Consider the following 21,089-nt stretch of genomic DNA (forward strand, 5'->3'; position numbering starts at 1 on the left):
TCAAGGCTAATTTGCTATTTATAGCTGATTTTCCCACTGCCTTTTTGAAACCTAATTAGCTATTATATTTACATATACTATAGCTCTGCTTTATCCAAACAGTCTTTTCGAGACTACTAAGCTATTACAAGCTTCGTTTAGAATAGGTTTTAAATTAAGTTTTAAAATATGAGCACCCGAAAGTTTTTATCTGGGGCCCAAAAACGCCAGAAGCTCAAGAGAGAAGATGGTGTTGTTAGTAGTCAGAAAGGCGCAATGGAACGTTTTTTGAAATCGTCAGGCAAGAGTCATAATGATAGTCCCGGGGAAAGCTTGGGAAATAAAGAGGGTTTAGAATTCGAAGGTGGTAATATTTCTGAGGTTCTTCCAAACGTCAGTTCTGCTTTAGACATTGCACTAAGTAATGAAGCCGAAATTATTAGAAACCCTACTATATCTGCCGATGTGCAAGATTTAACTAATTTAACGGAAGTGCTCTTACACGAATTGGATATTAGTTTAGATAAAGATTGCCTTCCAGTTCAGCCTAAACTCAATCCTTTTCCTAAAACTTTAATGGGTGGTAAAAATCGTGGTTTCATTTCTTCTTGGTACGACAAATATCGGATGCTTGAGTATTCAGTTGCAAAAAATGCAGTTTACTGCTTTTGTTGCCGTCATTTTCTAGGCAGTAGAAATATTGGATTTGTGAACGGATTTTCGGATTGGAAAAATATGGCGAAAAAATTCGAAGAACATTTCACTTCGAATAAATCTTCCCACCAACTATCCTACAGAATGTATTTAGACTACACTGAATTAAAATCTCGTGGATCAATAGCGTGTCAGGTTAATGGCCACCATAGACTTGACGTAATTAGAAATAGAGAGGTATTATCTGCACACGTGGAAGTCATAATTTTATGTTCTCAACAAGATTTAGCACTTAAGGGGAATACATCTGCCGATAAAATTGGAAACAGAGGAAATTTTATTGAAATTTTAGAACTTCTGAAAAGAAAATGTCCTGATTTGAAAGCCAAATGCGAGAGTATGCAAAATATATTCAAAGCTTTGTACAAAATGAAATAATTGACATTTGTGCAAATTTAGTAAGGAAAATGATTGTCGAAGAGGTCATCGAATCCGGTGGGTTTTACTCTGTAATTGCCGATGAAACCCGAGACAATGCAGGGGTGGAGCAGCTAAGCGTTTGTATTCGATATACTAGAATAGAAATAGGTGTCGTAGAAAGATTTCTAGGTTTCACTGATTTACATAAGTTCGATTCTGAGAATATCAGCTTGGCAATTATAAATCTTTTGACAGAGGGTGGTTTAAAACTGGAGAATTGCGTTGGACAGACATATGACGGGCAAGTGTAATGAGCGGACACGTAAAAGGAGTGAGGGTGAAAGTAGAAGAGGCAGTAGGCGGACATTATCCGTACGTGCATTGCTACGCGCACCGCTTAAATTTAGTTTAGGTTGACTGTGGCTCCAAAATATTGGCAGTTAGGGAACTACTTGGTTTGGTTCAGGCCATATACAATTTTCAAAGCAATTCGGTTATTAGAAGCGAATATTTTGAAAACTCCCAAAAAGATCTGGGCTATGAGATACTTAAAATGCCACAAAGCTGCGACACTCGGTGGTGGAGTAAAAAAAAAGGTGTTAGTTATTTTAGAAATAGACTGGATTCCGTAGTCTTAACGTTAGAGAATCTAATTGAAAACGGAAAACCAGAGGAAGCTGCTGAGTGTCGTGGGTATATATCCCAATTACATAACTTTAACAACTTAATATTAATTGTCGCACTAGACGAAGTATTAGGCGTAACGAATTCCCTGTCGGAATACTTGCAAAGTTCGAAAGTTATTTTAACGGAAGCCGTTGCCATTTGCCAAGCTACCGTTAAGACCTTAGAAGAATGTAGGAACTCGGAACGTTTTGATTTAATTTGGGTAGAAGCTACTAAAATCGCAGAATCTGCTTTTATTGCAATACCTGATCGTAACAGCGAACCGATAGCTTTACGGAAACGTAAAATAATCCCTAACAAGAGATTAAAACATAAAGTGGTAACGAGTACAAAGGGTAGCAGGGAAACGGAAGCAAAAACCCTGTTTGACCAGTTGAGGTCCACCTATTTCGAATTAGTTGATAAATTTATTTCAGAAATGAAAATTCGACTATTGGAAAACTCTGGCTTATTCAAAGGTATAATGGCGTCTGACCCTAACTCGGAAAACTTTCTTAACGAAAACGATATCGTAACCCATTGTAACACTTATAATCGGTTTCAATTCGACCTGAATTCGTTAAAAGGCAAATTAAAATAGCCAGAAATTTAATTATCCCCAAGAAATTTACCAGCGTAATCGACTGCTTCCACTATTTAATTAAAATGGCAGATGGGTTCCCCGACCTAGTGAAATACTACAAAATTGCTTCTTGCATTCCTGTGTCAAATACAATCTCAGAAAGAAGTTTCAGTTCACTCAAAAGAATTGAAACACGTCTACGGACAACAATGGGAGAATTTAGGCTTTCAAATCTGGCTACACTGTCGATAAATCGTGATTTGTCGAATTTGTTTAAAAGAAAACCCAAAGTTAGTAGTCGACGAATTTGGGAAAAAATGCCTTTAAAAAATTCAATGGGAAAATAGAAATCATGTCAAAATTTAAAACATTTAAAAAAAATTCTTGAAACTCGGGAATTTTTTAAATAAACATTATAGATGGGGCCTCTAATTCAGGCTGGGCCTACGTGCATAAAATCCCTGGCGGGGCTACTGTCCCGGCCTTTTGGGGTTCCACCGGTAGTAATGTAAGTCGGGTAAATACCCAGTGGGTAGGGTATTTTTAAATAGGTATTTACCCGGGTATTTACCCCATGCCCGGGTTAATACCCAAAACTAGGGTTTTTATGATTGGGGCGTCAGTTAGTATAGGGTCGAGTGGTACTACCTGTTACCCTCCTTGTCTACATCTTTTGCTTTGTTTGGGCTTATTAGGTAGGGCAATTTGGGCAAACTACATTTTTTAAACGCAGTTTTATTTTAGTCTATTTTATTTCTAGCCTGGGAGTTATTCCATATAAAATTAAGGTGTTGTATTCAAATATTACTGTTAGGAGTACAAACATTCTAATGTCAACAAAATGACAAAACATATCAGGAAATGTTTTAATGGCCCAAATGAAATGAATAAAATCCTTAATTGTTCACGTTATCAAAAGTGACATAAGACCCAAAAGTGTGTCAATTCTACCTTTGCGTCCGTTAAAATATTTACTGAGAGCTAGTCTCACAATAGACTACAAAACCTACTAGTTGGAATAGTACTAGCAATGTTATATTTAGTCTATGGTCTGCCGCGATTTTATCTCTTCGATTTATACTCCCGTAGACATACGTTCTAAAACGCCTCACTCGGCGGCGCTGAAGTGGAGGAAATTTCAAATTTTGATGACGTAATTCCAACCCCCTCTCCCACTCCCTCTTTTTACTTCGCGACCAGCTCTCATTAAACATTATACCGTTCTGACACACTTTTGGGTCTTATGTCGCTTTTGACGTTACTGTTAGTGTTAGGCCTGCTAATAAAATAGTCGTGATGAGGAGTCTGAGGAGAGACTGAACTTTCAAGTGATCGTCCAGAAAAGGAATAAATGATATTTAATAGTTATCTCATATGTTATTGTTACTATGTAAAACTTGCAAAAAAAGTAAGAAACAATAATAAAAATTTAATATGAGAATAACTTGATGTGTTTGTGGGTGTTTCAATTACCGTACTCTTATTTGAATAAATTAAAAAAATAACAAAGAAATTAATGGTGTTTATAAACACCTGGGTATTTATGTATTTTTGGTATTTACCCGGGTAAGTACCTAAGGTCAGTGACGGCGATCCCGTGGGGGCTCTGGGGCTCTAGCCCCCACAGGGAAAAACAAACGAGGGCAGAGCCCCCACAGAAATAAAATTGAAGAAAAATAGTAATCAGAGAATATTTATAATCTCACTGCCTTTATTTAGGTCCGAATTCAGTCTTTTTAATGGCTTTAAAAAACGCTTGATGACAGGCGTAAGGTGATGCGTGCAGCCTTGGATATTAGACGCGAGTAGCATTAAGATGATATAACCGTAAAATTGATTTCGATAGATTCGTCCAAACAGAAAATCGACGCATCGTGTACCCTATTTTACCTAAAATACCTTCGTAAAGTATGTGGCCAAGAAAGGCTTAATTATCTATTCATGTACACAGATATTTTTCTAAAGATATCGACTTAACTTTTATTATCAATGTATTCAATGACGGATGAGATAATAGAAAGAACACTTTTAAAAAAATATAAATACTCTTAAAAATTTAGAGCTGTACATTTTCTTGCTTAAGTTTTAAGTATATGAATTTTTGGATAAAAAAAATACTGGTCCGTGCCCCCACAGAAATGTTTTCCGATCGCCGCCGCTGCCTAAGGTATTTACCCTGCGTTTTAAATACCCGGGTATTTTACATCACTATCCACCGGGATATCCAGTGCCAGCTGTGCCGGGTTACTTGGGCTGCTGTGTGCTCGTCGTTTCCCTTTAGGAGCTCTCTCCAAAGGGTTTGGCTCCTTACCTACGTAGGTAGGGTGTCGGCTGGAGTTGCTACAGCATCCATTCTTACTCCCACTGCTGTGTGCGAAGTGGGGATTGGTCCACCCATTGCTCCACCTTCTGCTGGGTTGAGTGGCTTGCGTCAAAGGTGCGACCATCAGTAGTGGGGTACTGCTACCCATGCTGGATTTGTCACCTGTCCGGGCTTGGGGACGCTGGCGTAGGGCACTATGATGATAGGCCTCCGGTGGTATGGTCTCTGTTACTAGGTACACCGGACTACAAATTCTGACACACTGTATCTCTAACCGGACGGGAAAAGCAGCCTAAAAGAGGTACCCCCTCACCATTGCGAGTGAAATTCAACCATCCACTCTCACTCTAGAATGAGAGTGAAAAAAAAATTAAATATCTTCATTCTCACTATAATTTATGAAAGGATAAAAACTTCGGACTATAGAATAAGAGTGAAAAATATTAAAAAATTCACTCTCACTCTAGAATGATGGTGAATAAAATTAAACATCTTCACTCTCACTAACGAATGAGATTGGAAAAATTTGTTAATTTTAATCTTCCACGACTTCACTTTTGGCGAACGCACTCCACTCTCAAGAGTGCCTTTTCCCCACTCGCCGAGTGTACTGGGACCCTATTCTGTAAGCACTTCTCGAATCGCTCTCACGAGATGTCGAAAAACGCTATTCTATAAAATATTTGTCGAATAATGCTACTCGAATTCGATGGACTTCTCGAAGTCGATCTCGTTGTGTCCGAAGCTTACGAGATCGCTTTCGACAGAGGTTTCAACCAATCATCGAGCTAGTAGTTCTTTTTAACTACCCCCCCCCCCTTCTCCCGTGTTGCCAAAAAGCTACCACTACCCAAACCGTCTTTCTTAGGGAAAAAAGCAATGGCGCTTGCTATAGCTCGGCTTGTATTGTTAAATATAGCCTTAGAAATCGATAATAGGTGTAATTTTCAAAGATAAAGAGTTATAAGAGACCAAACACTAAATCCTTTGGACTTAGAGCTCGGCGTTGGATAAGAAATAATAACTTTATTCATTTTTATCCACAAACGAAAATTATCCGAAAAAAAACCGATTATTTTGCATGTTAAATTGCTATATAGCCGTGGATAATATCCATGGATAAACAGTTAATCGTAATTTTTATGGTTAATCAAAACTTTAGCGGTTAATTTAGCTGTTTCGCCGAGCTCTATTTGGACTTTAAATATATACTGCAGTATTAAAATGAAAATAAATATCCTTTCTCTAAACTATAAAACATGGGCGTTTTTAATCAGCTGTTTTTGTGATGGTGTATTCTTATTGGTCGGAAAATAGAGAGCCTATGCGCGATTACAACCGGAAATATGTAGAACCCACGTGGTCTACTCGCTTTGTCGAGAGTCGAGATGTATCACTTCGAAGTCGATTTCAATGAAGTATAGAATAGCATTTATCGAGAAATGACTTCTCGATCGAAGTGATCGCCTTCGAGATCGACTTCGAGTCGACATCGAGAGTGAGATCGAGATAAATTAGAGAATAGCCTCCCTGGCGGCAAAAGAGTGGAATTCTTCAAGGTCAATTTCTTCACTCTAAATGACGGCGGGATATTTGAATATAATACTATTCAATTATTATTTTATGAAGTTTTACAGTGTTCTAAAGATTTCTAAACCTCAGTTAAATTATTTTAAGAACTTTTAAATTTTTCTAATTATTTCTAAAGCTCAGTTAATTAGTTGAATTCAATTAAAGGGAAACCTATTCTCAAAAGGACTAAAAGGCCACTGAAATTTAAAAATCAATCTATAAAACCAGTTCCCTATATTACCAATATAATATTAAAATTTTAAAGCCAAAAAAAACACCCGTGTTTTAATATTGTAAACGGCAGTGGGTCAACTGAGCCTTTGGGAGCATTAGAAAACTAATAAATGTTTACAAATAATTTGAAATAAAAATATCAAATTCAAATTTCCCACGGAATTTTGGAGTGGAAAGAGTGACCTTGAAGAAGTTCACTCGATAGGAAGAGAGTGCTTTAGGGCAATATTGAAGTTTTTAATTCTAAATCTGGAGTGAAGAGTGAAAATATTTTATTTCTTTCACTCTCACTCTAGAGTGAGAATGAAAAGATTTTATTTCATACCAGAGTGAGAGTTAAAATATTTTATTTCTTCCACTCTCGCTCTCTTACGCCAGCTCTAATAGGCGCGTCAATAAAACATCTTCCCAGAAATTGCCAAGAAGTAATATTTCCGACAGCCAGGACCCATAAGTTATTATTTATATAGTGCTTGTTGAAATATTAGAAAGCCTGAAACTTTCTCGAACGTAACATCGGTTTTTTGCTAAGCCTTAACATGAAAAAAACGTTACCTGGTTAAAAGGAAACACTTATTGCATACCGTACTGCAAAAGTAATATATTTAGTTCTAAATGAATGAGTTTTCATCTTTTTCCAAAAGATAATTTTATACGAAATGAATTAACTCTGCCTCCATGAGAAGCTTTAAAATTGCCCGGTATTATAAAAATATTACATATAATTTTAATTATTTATAGCATAAGAGGATGATAATAATAACAATATTATCTTTTTATACTTAGTTTTAGTAACATTATATATTTTACCTTAAAATATACTATCGAAAATTAACATTAGTATGTTCCTTATACCCGTGAGCCGACGCGTTTCTTATCTGACGCAAAATTCTCATGAGGGCAAAAACGCGGCTCCAATTGGCTTAAATATGTCTTTTTGGCTAGCCATTTAACCGTTTAACCACGGCCCCGTGCACGCGGAGCGAGCGCGTGCAGGGGGCCGTGGTTTAACCGACCGACCGGAAATAGCTCCTTCCCAGGTGAATTTGGAGAGGGGAGTAGAAACCAAGGAGGATTAAGGGAAGGGGAGTTGTATTGAGGCTCCTCTTATGGCTGCATCCGTAGTCAGAGAGCGTGAGACGCCCAGTGGGTGGGAGCGGGAGGAAAACGTATGTAAAATACCGGCTCGCGTTCCTGTTTTGAGCGCCCTCTAGTTCAAAACAATTGTTGAAAGTTATTTCGGTTTTTATTTTGAGAATTTTGCTGCTTCGGTGTTTCGTCGTGAATACGCTAAAAATGTATGTCGACTAGATTTACTTAGTAAATAAAATTCGATTTTTTTATCACGCGAAGATTAATATCATATAACTAAAGTAAGAGCATTTTCCATATAAAAAATATTTTGAGTTTTGCAAATTGTTTACTAATTTACGGCATTAGAAAAACAAACACCAAAGCAGCCGAATTCTCAAAATAAAAACCGAAATAACTTTCAACAGTTTTTTTTAACTAGAGGGCGCTCAAAACAGGAACGCGAGCCGGTATTTTACATACATTTTCCTCCCGCTCCCACCCACTGGTCGTCTCACGCTCTCTGACTACGGATGCAGCCATAAGAGGCGCCTCAATACAGCTCCCCTTCCCTTAATCCTCCTTGTAGAAACCAAGTATCTTTTATTGGCAGAGACGGGCAGAGTCAACCGTAAATTTCGCACTTTACTGACTTTACAAACATTTTGCCACCGAACTTTGGAGCCCCTTTAAAGGATTATGACAGGAACCATTTTTTCCCGCTTTCTAGTACAAACTGTGGTAAAATTGTTCCTAGTATTTATTCATTGCGAGATGAAAATAAAAAATACAGGAAATTTGTTATTTTTGTTTTACAACGTCCCTATTAATTGTTTTACCCAAATATCATTGTTTTTAGTGTTTTGGAAAACTAGGAAAACTTTTTTTTAAAAGGAAAATTTCAATGGTTGGAAGGGGAAATTTCGTTTTCGCGACCTGGCATCACTGGATCAGGCATCACTGCATAATTCAAAAGCTCCTAATGAAAACATTGAAAAGTTGGGGGACATCGAAAAATAACCAACATTTTCTTAACTTTTAGATTCAACATGCCAAGTTCTAATCTGGCTCAGGAAGCTCATTCATCTGGATCTCAATCATCCACCACTTTAACTCAACCATTACAAGAAAGTAATGCAACCTCTATTCAGTTATTTAAAGGACCTTGCATCTCTACAGCTCCTCCACCTATCACATTTCCAACAATTAATGAATCTAAAACACTGAGGCAGGTTGCAACAGTTCATCCAACTCAATTAGCTAATCAAGGTTTTGTACCAAGTACCAACATTGAAGTGGCTGATATAAGTAAAGATGATAGTGATGACGAAATTCAAGTAATTGAAGAGCTTATTGATATAACAAAAGGAACATTTTTGGAAAAGTGTCAACAAGCTGTTGTTGCAGAAAAACCGAATTTAGGTGAAACTATTTTGGAAATTCGTCACGAGATTGGACATCCTCAAAAAGTTATCCAATTTCGCAGCTACCCTAACAGTCATTATACAAAAAAAAAATTTGGCCAAAACTGTACTATGTCAACATGTTCCAAAAGTTGCAGCAACCCAGCTAGTAGCATTGAATTGAATGAGCCTTCAAAAAAAATTGAAAACAATTTAGTTCCAATTGTCAGTGTCACCCAATTTCCCATTGAAAATGAAATCGTTACTAAAACTGAAGAAGCACCAGCATTGTCAAATGTCAATAGTGCCAGTGGTGACAAATTTCACCATGAAGGTCACATCGAAAATCAAGCTGAAACATTTCCTGCCATTCCAAATGAAATTAAAGTTCCCAATGAGGATGATTTAAAGCGAGCCGATGATCCTTCTATTACAACAGAAATCCCTATAGAAAATGAGAATAATTCCCACGAGACACATGATAACAAAGATTTTGATGAATTCCCAACTTTGTTAGATGACAATAACATTATGGATTTGGATGATCCTCCATCACCTGAAGCAACAAGCAGCAATGGGGAGGTGATACCACCAATGGACAACTGTGATATATTGTGCCATCTTAAACAAGAGCAAATGGACTGTATTAATGACTTAAATAATAATGATGATGTTAACAAATATCTTATTCAAGAGAATGTTGAAATATCCATTCCTGTGATTAGCAATGTTAGATCTATCACTACATTCTCTGAGGATGAAGACTTTAACAAAGAAAAGGATACTTTGTTGGTTGAAAAGTTATCGTTGGATGTTCCGATTAAGAAACGCGATATACTTAGGTTTCATAAGAAGAATGAAAGTATTTTCAAATTTAAACCCAAAGAGACTAGAAAAATGACTTTCATGCTAATTAATTTGTTTGATTGAGATATTTGAAGCGTATTCAACAAATATATTTCCTTTCAAGCTTTAATGTAACGTAAAATAACTTTAAAATTTTACTAAGTAAGGAAATATAGAGCTGTTTTTTATATGCAATAACATGTTAGTCATAAACCAATGACACAATATAAATTGTGAACACAATTTTTTATTGAAAATATGAAATAATAAACCCATTTTAAAAATGTTTGTGAAAAGTATGCTTCTGTATAACATTTTATGACATCTTTCAAAAAGGAAGATGCAATCATATGTAACATAATCGCTCATAAGTATTCCTCTGTATAAAATTTCAATGAGACTATGGGTACCTTCAACAACTCTCACGGATGACACCGGGGTATGTTCAGCAGAGCTCTCAGCTCATCGGACTCGCCGATTACTAATCGGTGACATCAGTTTCCTACTGTACGCTTTGACGCGTTTCCGGTTTTTCCGATGACTGACGTCATTACTGACGTAAAACTACTATTAATTCAACGCGATTTTAAAAAACACCGATGACTGAATATAAGCGTTCAGCAACTTACGACGTCATTATGACGAAAAAGCTCATCGGTGGAAAATATAAATCCATCGGGTTTTTTTCCGTTGACTGTTACTGAACGTACCCTAGATTATCTTTGGCTTCACCACGGACTGTAAAAATTTACAGTCCATGGCTTCACTAACTTCTTTTTTTTTTACGGAATTGGAATCGCGATAGAAAAAATTTAAATTATAGCGATTATAGCGTTTTCAATTTGATTGCTCGAGATTCGCTCCGAATCTGTCTCTGACGTCATAGATCTCGCCCCAATCGACTAGAGTAAAACCGCAAATGGAACATAACATTAAAATATTCCCGCGCGGCGCTTTATTGTTTTTCATCTGCTATTAATATTAATTTTCACGTCTTGGTCTGCCATTTTTCCAACCGAACTAAATGGAACAAGCAAAAAGTTGCTCCGATCTCGAGCTCGATCCGTTGATCTGTCGAAATCGGCAGATCGGTTTTGGGCGATCTCTGAGCACCAAAGAGCTAGAAAAGGAACACGCGAAACTTGATCGGAGCAGATCCGAGCACGCAAATGGAACATAAAATGTTGATCAGATCGATCTAGAGCAGTCAAATGGAAAACGCTATAATTTCTATTTCTATGCTCCAAACACCCCTGTTTTTAGCGTCATCTGGCGAATGCTCGGTTCAAAAGTGTTTTCCTCCCCTCTAGTACGAATGAAATGAAAGAAACTATGGTGGTTGTATTAACTGTAACTGAACCCTGGAAGATCTGGTCGAACCCGAAGTGATTAGGTTTGCATTTAACTTTAATAATGATACCATGACCAGTTTGCCATTTGGAACCGCGGCTCATCTTATCAACGAAGGCGATTTAGCTACTTTGAATGGATTTATTGATGGGAAATTGGTAACAATTCATGAGAAGGATGAGGTAAGTTTTCTTGACCTCATCTCAAAGTGCAATAAGTTGGACCGAACTTTTGGTTGGACTCATTGTAGTTAAAATTTTGTTATAGAATGGCCAAACTCTGTTAATGATAGCCTGCCAAGCTGGTCAGTTCGAAATAGTAAGAGAATTAATAAGACATGGAGCTGATGTGAATGCCGAAGATTCGGTAATTTTGTAACTAAATGTATGTAATGATAGTGCTATAAGTAATGTTTTAACAACAGGATAGTTGGACTCCGTTAATAAATGCAGCTAAACAGGGCAGCGAAGAAATAGTTCGATACTTGGTATCCAATGGGGCAAATTTGGAACATAAAGAAATTGTATGTATTTTATATTACATTATATTATTTTATTTATTAAGTCAACAGACCTACTAAGCCGTAATGACTTGTTTGTAGGTAGGTATCGAGATATGTACAGTGGTCAATCGTAGGTGAAAAGTAGTATATACAGTGACTCGTAATGCCATATACAAAAGTGACAGTTACAATTTTGCATGTTGAATGACTGTATAAAGAGCTCCGAAAAATAAAATGGTTTTAGAGGGAAATAAATTATGGGTCACGTGACTAGTATAGTGGGATATTATAAATCACCAATGTACATTATAGTATAAATTATACATATTATATGATTATTATAATTAAACTATTCCAAAATAGTAGGGTAGCTGAATAAAGTTTTTATTGCAGGGGGGCTGGACTGCCCTTATGTGGGCATGCTACAAAGGACGTGCCGAAGTTGCTCTTTTTCTTCTTAGGGAAGGAGCATGCCCAAATGTATACGATGCCTATCATGTTTCTTGCTTAATATGGGCTTCCGGTAGAGGCCACGAAGAAGTTGTACATCACTTGATAGAGCATGGAGCCAAAGTGAACACTGGAGACAAAGTAATTTTTAAAATTTGATTATTTAATAGGCATTTATAAAATAAACCTTGTTAATTTATAGTATGGAACAACACCTTTAGTATGGGCTAGTAGAAAAGGCCATACAAATATTGTCAAAGCTTTACTCGATGCTGGAGCCAATGTTGATACTGCTGGAATGGTTAGAGAAGCTAGAAAATTTAAATTATCTGGGCATATTTTATATTTTATTCCATTTTACAGTATTCATGGACTGCCCTAATTGTTGCTGCAAAAGGAAATTTTGTGGATATAGTCAGTCTTACATTAGAGTGTAAACCAAATGTCAATGCTTTAGATAAAGTAAAGCTAAACTTTTTTTCTCATTTAAGATTTTTTTATATTTTTTCAATTGTTTTTTGTTTATATCAGGATGGCTGCACTGCATTAACTATTGCATGTAAAGAAGGTTTTTCGGAAATTGCAACAGATTTGATGAATGCCGGGGCGTATATCAATTTACAGGATAAAAATTTAGATAGCAATCTTATTCTTGCTTCTCGAGCTGGCCACTATTCCATCGTGGATTCTTTACTTAAGAAATATGCTGATATAGATATACAGGGCGCAGTAAGATTTCATTTAAAATTTTGGAGGTTTTTGAATTTTTTATTTACACTTTCCCTTTGCAGGAAGGAAAAACAGCCTTGTACTGGGCAGTTGAGAAAAATCACACTGATATAGTTCGCGTTTTGCTCAGTGCAAATCCTAATTTGGAAATAGCCACTAAGGTACTAGTGTTCTCTATTTACTCTTTGACTCTATTTATGCCATTTGTTCCAAACATTGCGATTTTAAACTTTTTTAAACAATAGGATGGTGATACACCATTATTAAAAGCAACCAGAAATAGAATTGTAGAAATTGTACAGCTGTTGATGGACAAAAAGGCCAAAGTATCGGCAGCAGATAAGGTAAATTATTATATTTAATAGAATGTAAAATAGGGATACACCGATATATGGTCGGTAATATCGACAAAGTTACTTATCATAACAGTAATGTATATGATAAAATCATTGTAAAAGACGGTTCAGTACACTCTCATACCATTTTATTCTAATTTTTCATTAAAAGAAGATTGCAAGAGCAATGTTTCTTTTCATTTTACGTGATACATATTTTCTATTTGTTTACACTCTTAACCCCCTCTCTAAAAATAGGTATGTCTACCTTCTGAAGTCTGGCATACGGTAATGCCGTTGTCGTTGATTGGTTCATATATATATTGAATTAGGTAGTCTCTGCTATTGATATTAAGCCTAAAGGATAATGGAGAAAATTCACAACAGATATTAGAAAAATAGGCCGATATATCGGTGCATCCCTAATGCAAAGTTTCCGGTTCATACACTTGTACCTGTTTGGAAGCCTATACACAAGCCAGTGATGGCTTTGTGGATGTTTCTTAATAATAAATAAATGAATATAATCCACAGAAAGGTGATACTGCCCTGCATATTGCAATGCGAGCCAGCAGCAAGGGCATTGTAGAAGTTCTTTTACGGAATCCTAAAAACAGCCAGTTGCTTTATAGGCCTAATAAGGCTGGTGAAACACCTTACAACATAGATGCTAGTCATCAAAAGAGCATTTTAGCTCAAATTTTTGGAGCTAGTAAGATTTTCTAAATCTATTTTTTTTTTAAGCTATTTACTAAGAAAACTTCTCACTTTGTTTGTAGGAAGACTCAATACAAATGAAGATAGTGAAAATATGCTCGGCTATGATTTATACAGTAGTGCATTGGCGGATATTCTTAGTGAACCTTCGTTATCTATGCCTATTTCAGTTGGTTTATATGCCAAATGGGGAAGTGGAAAGTCCTTTTTACTGAACAAACTTGAAGGTTTTTAATATTGATAAATTTTTTAATAATTTTTTTCACAAATATTTTTATTTTGTAGAGGAAATGAAAAACTTTGCAATACAGTGGCTCGAGTCCACCTTCGAGTTTTCCTGGTTGTCATTTTTTGTAGTTTCTCTTCTTAGTTTGTTGGTGGGCAGTGTTGTACTTCTTATATCTTGGATGTGGGAAGTGGCGTTAGGAGTTGGACTTTTAGTTTTTGTATTAACTTATATTGTTTTAGGTAATTTTTTTTCAATACCTTGTCTATTATTTAGTGAAATAACTTAATTTAATTTTTATAGGTGTTATTATGTATGGAACGCAACAGTATGATTGGATGTGGGCGTATAAAGCTAGTGTTTATTTAGACAAGCAGTTCTTAGCTTTGAAAACGCTACTACAAGTAGTATTTTGCAATCCACCAGCAAACAGAAAAGATTTCAACACTCTTCCTGTGAAGTACGCTTAGTGGTTTTAAGCCTTGACTTTATAGAATTTAAACTTTATTTTTTTTATTTTTCAGGTTTCTTTTCACTAACCATACTAAAGTCAGTAGCTCAGGTGGTGACATGTCGGTTACGCAAATAATAATTTGCCTTTGTCATACCCTTGAAGAAGAATACGGTTATTTTACTTCTAGAATGTTTAGAGTCTTTAGACCTAAAATTGGTTAGTAATTTGGAATGCAATCATTTTAGGAACGTTTTTACTAATATTGTTACTTTTCATTCAAGTATCCGCACCATCATGGAGGTGGCGTAGATTATGCTGCATTCCAAATTTTTTGGTAGCTTTGCTGTCACTGGCTTGTTTTTTGTGTGGTGTGGTACTCCTCCTGCTTTTCTTTATGTCTGCATCACCAAAAAATAAAAGCGATGTAGTTTCGTCAACCCCAAATGGAACAAACAATACTGTTATTCTCGGTGATCTACCGCTATCAGATGAAACGAAAGCTGCATTTAAAACCACTCTTATTAGCCTGGCTTCAGTTATGGCAGTGGTTATACTTTCAAACCTCTTTACATGGTTTCGTATGCTGGCTGCCATATGTATATCGCATCAAAGAAGAATTCAACACAATTTGAGAAATTTGGATGCCAATGAAAAGTCTCATTTAGAAGCTGTAAAGTCTGAAGTAGAATCCATTTCAAATATGGTAATAAATGCTTTTCTTCAATCATAGAAATTCGTTAAAACTAGGCGTGTGGGAGTACTTGAAAAATTCGAGTACGCCTCACGAGCCCGAGCCAGAGTCGGACGTCTTAATATATTATTCGTACGAGTGCCAGAGTCCTTTGCCAAGGCTTAAAAATTACTCTAAGTGGACTGAGTTTATAATTATTCCACTGAGTCCTTTATTTTGTGACGAGTCTTTTGCATCCCTAATTTTTGGACGAGTCCCAGGAGTTAGTTTTTTTCCCCTCATTTTTTTAACGCATAGTTGCATTCAACGGCTCACCACCAGGTAACATCCCGTAATCGCGCTATGGTAGTTGTTTTTATTTTTTATGGTTTGTTGGCCATCTGGTTTAAAGGAGATCACGTGAATAACCAAGCTGGCATCTTTTCTGAGTTTAGTTTTGGTTTTGAATTTCCTTTGTGCTGGTGACACAGCTTTAGTTTTTTACAATAGTCTTAAGAAGTTAAGACTTTTAGTTTACTTAAACTACTATGGGACTCTTAGAAGTTAGAAGTGGTTCCGTACAGTTAAGAATTGAACTGGGCTCGACCAGAAAATTAAGAACTAATTCTTAAGGACTCAAGACTCGTGAGTACAATTCTCCAGGACTCGAGGTGGTGCCTTGGGAATTAGCCTAGCTGATTATTATTATTATTATTATTATTATTATTATTAGACTCGACTGAAACCCTAAAAAGAAGACTCGCACACCCCTAGTTAAAACCTTATTTTCCCACACTAAACTCTTAAATTTTTCACTGTAATTCTGGTACTAATTCCCAAATGTAGGTAAGGTGTTTGGACTCTTTTTTGGGCCAGCAAACTCGATTAGTGGTTATAGTGGATGGCCTCGACAGTTGTGAGCAAGAGAAAGTTCTCAAAATACTCGATGCTGTTCATTTACTATTTTCCCATCCATCTGCTCCGTTCATAACAATCTTGGCGATTGATCCTCATATTATTATTCGGGCTATTGAATCGAACATTCACAGAGTCTTTCACAATTCAAGTATTAGTGGCCAAGATTACCTTCGGAACATAGTGCATTTGCCTTTCTATCTCCAAAACAGTGGACTGCGTAGAGTTAAGGCTGCGCAACAAGCTGCATCTCAAAGTGCAAAGAGATCAACCACATTTTGGAATGAAGAGAAAGAATGTGCGGTATGCATTATTATTTGTTCCCTTCAAGATCCCCATTTTCTTAAAATTAAATTATTTCATTTATTGTCAGACTTCTATAAGAAAAGCCTCAGTCTCCAGTCTTTCTATCCCGGATGTCTTTCGCAAAAACCGCAAGGGCAACCACAAATTGAAAGCCAGTGAGAGTATGGCTAGTAGTATCAGCAACTTGCATCGAATGGTGGCTGGAGCCCAAGATTTGACAAAAGTTTTGTTAATGGATGACTATTTTAGCGATGTCAACCCCAGATCTATGAGAAGGCTCATGAACATAGTTTACGTCACTGGCCGTCTACTTAAAGCATTTAACATTGATTTCAATTGGTATCATCTGGCCTCTTGGATTAACATCACCGAGCAATGGCCTTATCGGACATCGTGGATGATTATGTATTATGAGAGGTACGAGGCTGAATTGGAAGATTCAGTTCCGCTTAGAATAATTTATGAAAAGTAAGTTGATTATTTATAAAAATCTAATTGCTAACTAACACTTTTTTTACTACACAGAGTTAAACCATTCATTCCATCTTGTCGAGAACTGGAGCCAATGATTGACCTTGATCACGATGAGCGAAAATTTGAAGTTTTCTTGTCCTTCCATTCAGGAACTCTTCTCATGAACGACATGAAAGTTTTTCTTCCATTTACAATCAATTTGGATCCCTTCATTAGAAAAACGATACAAGGTTTGCTCCTGCAGTTCTTAAAACTTATTTGATCAAAGTACATATCGAGAAAAATCCAATTTTATAATTCTAGAGGACCATCAACACGTACCCGACATCTTTAGAGCTGATTATGGGGGTGTACATCACCCCCCACCACCTCCTCAACCACCCATAGCACCAGTAGCCCAGAACCAAGGAGACTTTCAAGATAACACCAACAAATGGCCCTATGGCAGTGGACATAACTATCCGAGGCGCTACTTTAACAGTCACACCCCAGCTGTTAGCCCAACATACAGGCCCGATCTGTACCATTCTGCACCAGCTCCCCTACCTTGTCAACGGTGGGATTGTGCTCCTAGGAACTTTGGACATACTTATGGAGGAATACTGAAATCGGCCAACAAGGATGCTGGTGTTAGTAGTATTTGTATAAATGACCACAATTAGACTTAAAATTTATGAAACTAGTAATTTCTACTAGGTTTCATTGGAAAACATAAGACTGAGCACATTGAATGTAGATGGAGTGGTTAACATGTTAAATTCATTGTCCAATATTGACAAGAGTAAAGTCAAAGAGTATTGCTCAAGAATGAGCGAAAACAATATCAATGGCCGTGTACTTCTCACATGCGATTTAGATGAACTTAAGAAGGTTACTTTTATGGCTTTTGGTGACTGGGAGCTATTCCGAGTTGCAGTATTAGCTCTAAGGGATAAAGAGCTGCATGATGTATCTTATGAAGCTACAATTCCGCCTCCAATGCTAAAAAGACATAGTTTGACTCCTGCAACTTCTGCTAATGTGTCAAGTAAATTGCACAGGTGAGTGACGTAAACTGTTACACTCTCTTTGAAATTGTTTTTGATAATATAAAATCATTTAGATCTGATTCAGTTAAGGCGGATGAAAAGCTGAATGCAGAAACAGTGGTGGTTCCATCTCGAACTGAAGAACGAAGAGGTAGAACAAGATCATCAACTAGCTCTGTTTTAGAAAAACAAGTCAGTTCAATTTGGATTATTTGGCTCAATGAGTGTTCACTAACACGACTGTTTCTTAGTGTGGTTTTTCTATTTTTCTTTCTTATTTTACATGTGTTTTTTAAATTAACAATGCAACTGGTTGGTTAGAAAATCCCATTTCCTGGCTCAAAGGATTTAGTCATTCAGGTAACTTCAATATAGTTAGTACGATAACTTAAACACCTACCACGAATAACGCTTTCGCCTTCTCTTTACTTTTGTGGTTCTAATGTTACTAATGAGTTGTCTTTAAAAGTGGTTGGAGTTTTAAGTTAAAAGGGATATTTTTGTTGAGATTACTATCTTCACAGGTTTGTTTTGAAAAACAGGTGACAATGGAAGAGTCCCTGATAGTTGGAGCATTGGAGACGTTAAATGAAGAAGCTTTTGAAGATGCCTCGGAAGAAAAAAAGATTCACGATAAAAATGACGGCCCAAATTTCTTGCACGCCAGTAATCCTCTCAGTCCTATTCTTTCTGATCCAGAAGAGTTGTCATGTGATGACATCACTGAGGTTTCTCAAAGTACGCTGAATACCAATACACCTCAAATGGAATTGGATGTTATGTATCTCAAAGGACCAAGAAGTGCTCCTTTACTTAAAACAGGGTAAATATCATTATTGCGTTTTGGGGGTTTTTTCCTTAAAGGAACAAAGCACACCTTAAATTACTTTTGCGCCTATATACATCTGTTAGTGTACAATATTATTTAAAGTATTTGTCATTTAGGTCTGATTCAATCGATGACGCCTCTTGGGAATCCAGTCAAGGAACTCCGATTGCCAGACCTACTTTACTTTTAACAAACTCGCAAGACATAGCCCATTTGCAAGTGGATTCCACCGAAAGTGCACCTACGTCATTGGCTTCATCTCCAATGGCCCGAGACGTCATGTTCCGCAGCCTGGGTAGTGATTTTCAATTCCACCCTCAGTCTGAATCTAACCAACTTCTGCAATCTACTGAAGATATACCCAAACCATATCCTATCCAATCATCCAATCTCCTCAACTTTATAACATCCAGCTTAGAAACCCTGCCTAAATTTCAAGCTGTCTTGCCAGATATTAAAACCAGCAACTGCAGTAATTCTGATCACACCCTGCTGGCTAAGTCCAAGATACGTAAGCAAGAATTGAAAGATGATACGGAAAAAGATGATTCTGAGAAAATTCATGAACCAAAGTCAAAAATACAAAGAAAAGATTCCAAATCAAGACATAAACACAGTAAAATAAATCCTTATTCCAATCCCGATGATTCAGGGGATGAAGCGACTCCTTTAGTTTCACCTGGTCACTTATCTAGAAGTCAGAGCAAGCATTTAGTAGCATCACCGTTTCACAGTAGCCCTAATTCAGACAGTAATCTTAGCAAGAAGGAGTTGTCTAAAAGTGAGTCCGAAAAAAGGCCACCGTTGGAACGTCAAGTGTCAATAGAAACAGTCAGCTCTGCAATTACTGATGAAAATTACTCTCCGGTTTCAAGGCGTAGTTCAACGACACCAAATAATCAACTGTTGCATCAATTTACCACCAAGATGGATGGGAGCAATAACATAATTAGCCCTACTACATCAGTAAAAGGTATGGAAAAATTGGATAACAGTAACGAAACTGTTTTGTAACAACTTAATGTTGAAGAAAATGTCCCGGTGTTCAAATGAATTGCTGAAAATGACTGGAGAAAATTAAAATGGAAATTATTTACATAAAAGAAACAATGTTTTAATTGCACTAACTACTTCCACAGCATTTAAAACTCTCTGGTCATTTTAAACGTATCATGCTTAATTTAATTGAAGTGTAATTTCAAAGGCTTAATATAAATAATATCTAAGATGTATTAAAATGCTATATGGCTATTTATTTAGCATACCAGTAAATAAAATTTTACATAAGAAAAGATTAATGATTTTACATGAAAAGAAAACATAAATATGGTTGTTCTATCTTCAGAGTGTCTTGGCCTGCTTTTTATTCACAGTTTCCCAAGAACTCATCATGCGCATTATACAAAATGCAGAACGTAATTATTTACAGGCGAGTTTCAAATTTAACCTCATCCACCCATGCTGGCGGGAGGTGGACCAGGTGAGTTATTAGAACCACCAAAGCCTCCGAATCTCCTTGATGGTGGTTTGGGAGGTCTTTTTAAAAATAAAATTATTCAAAGGATGTTGATTTAATAAAAAAAACATTATACCTTCTGCCATCTCGCGAGTAGTTTGAGGAGCTAGTGCTACCACCTCCAGGTTGGAACATGGATAGAAAACTGGGAGTAGCAAGTGTATTGGTTAAAATAAAACATTTTAACTTTAAAAATTAGAAAACCATACAAGAGATAGATAAAATTGGCCACATCGGTGAACATGGAACGCAAAGTTGATAAACTCCATGGCCGTGACTGGCTAACTACACCACCTTAAATATTAAAGTTAATAAATTAATCATTTAACCTATGGAGAACTAAGCCTTGTATTATTAAGTTAAAAGTATACAATTGACTTACTTTCTGATATATAAACCATTTTAAGAACTTATTTGAAATAATACCATAATTTATTTATTTTGAGGATTATCTTCCGCAAATGAAACCAAAACTCTTTTAGACCTTCTTTGAATTGTTGATCATAAATTCATAACTGAACTTACTGAAGGAAATGGGCTAGAAACCCAAATCCACGACGTTATTAAAAATATTTCGTCACCATTCCTTACGAAATCACTTTTCATTGGTTTATTCCTGGGATAATTTTAGCCAATCAGCTATATCTATGGCCAAACCAGAAAAAACTAAATACCATTTTCTAGAAATATTTGAACGTTGCTAGAAATATTTTAGCACATTAAGGAATATTTTAGCACATATAGGAATATTTTAGCACATTTAGGAACATTTTAACACATTCAGGAATATTTTAGCACATTCAGGAATATTTTAGCACATTTAGGAATATTTTAGCA

At 36.4% G+C, this 21,089-nt stretch overlaps 2 protein-coding genes across 6 annotated transcripts; one reads left to right on the forward strand and one right to left on the reverse strand.

Moving 5' to 3' along the window:
• Positions 1 to 10,661: 10,661 nt before the first annotated feature.
• On the forward strand, positions 10,662 to 20,009 carry Arms (Ankyrin repeat-rich membrane spanning). 5 transcript variants are annotated; one of them, XM_090175810.1, is made up of 25 exons: positions 10,662 to 11,283; positions 11,369 to 11,467; positions 11,526 to 11,624; positions 11,997 to 12,194; positions 12,256 to 12,354; positions 12,417 to 12,515; positions 12,585 to 12,782; positions 12,845 to 12,943; positions 13,028 to 13,126; positions 13,652 to 13,829; positions 13,897 to 14,061; positions 14,120 to 14,302; positions 14,364 to 14,520; positions 14,585 to 14,730; positions 14,796 to 15,217; positions 16,031 to 16,402; positions 16,473 to 16,873; positions 16,931 to 17,109; positions 17,183 to 17,508; positions 17,576 to 17,919; positions 17,982 to 18,099; positions 18,229 to 18,267; positions 18,432 to 18,730; positions 18,853 to 19,031; positions 19,188 to 20,009. In XM_090175810.1, the coding sequence occupies exons 1-25, from the start codon at positions 11,173 to 11,175 to the stop codon at positions 19,748 to 19,750; spliced, it is 5,172 nt and encodes a 1,723-aa protein (XP_090031936.1). In that variant the 5' UTR covers positions 10,662 to 11,172; the 3' UTR covers positions 19,751 to 20,009. The 5 variants fall into 5 exon arrangements, with proteins under 5 accessions (XP_090031936.1, XP_090031931.1, XP_090031932.1 ...); XM_090175805.1 differs by having other exon boundaries at positions 10,664 to 11,283; positions 18,853 to 20,007; XM_090175806.1 differs by having other exon boundaries at positions 10,664 to 11,283; positions 18,450 to 18,730; positions 18,853 to 20,007.
• Positions 19,969 to 20,792, reverse strand: SelG (Selenoprotein G). Its single transcript, XM_090175811.1, has 4 exons — positions 20,635 to 20,792; positions 20,462 to 20,546; positions 20,329 to 20,397; positions 19,969 to 20,272 (listed from the first exon to the last, which is right to left on the reverse strand). The coding sequence occupies exons 1-4, from the start codon at positions 20,651 to 20,653 to the stop codon at positions 20,185 to 20,187; spliced, it is 261 nt and encodes an 86-aa protein (XP_090031937.1). The 5' UTR covers positions 20,654 to 20,792; the 3' UTR covers positions 19,969 to 20,184.
• Positions 20,793 to 21,089: the final 297 nt, after the last annotated feature.

Source organism: Leiobunum rupestre, chromosome 5 (genome assembly GCF_980474605.1).
Source record: "Leiobunum rupestre chromosome 5, qqLeiRupe1.1.hap1, whole genome shotgun sequence".
In the NCBI taxonomy this organism is placed as follows: domain Eukaryota; kingdom Metazoa; phylum Arthropoda; class Arachnida; order Opiliones; family Sclerosomatidae; genus Leiobunum; species Leiobunum rupestre.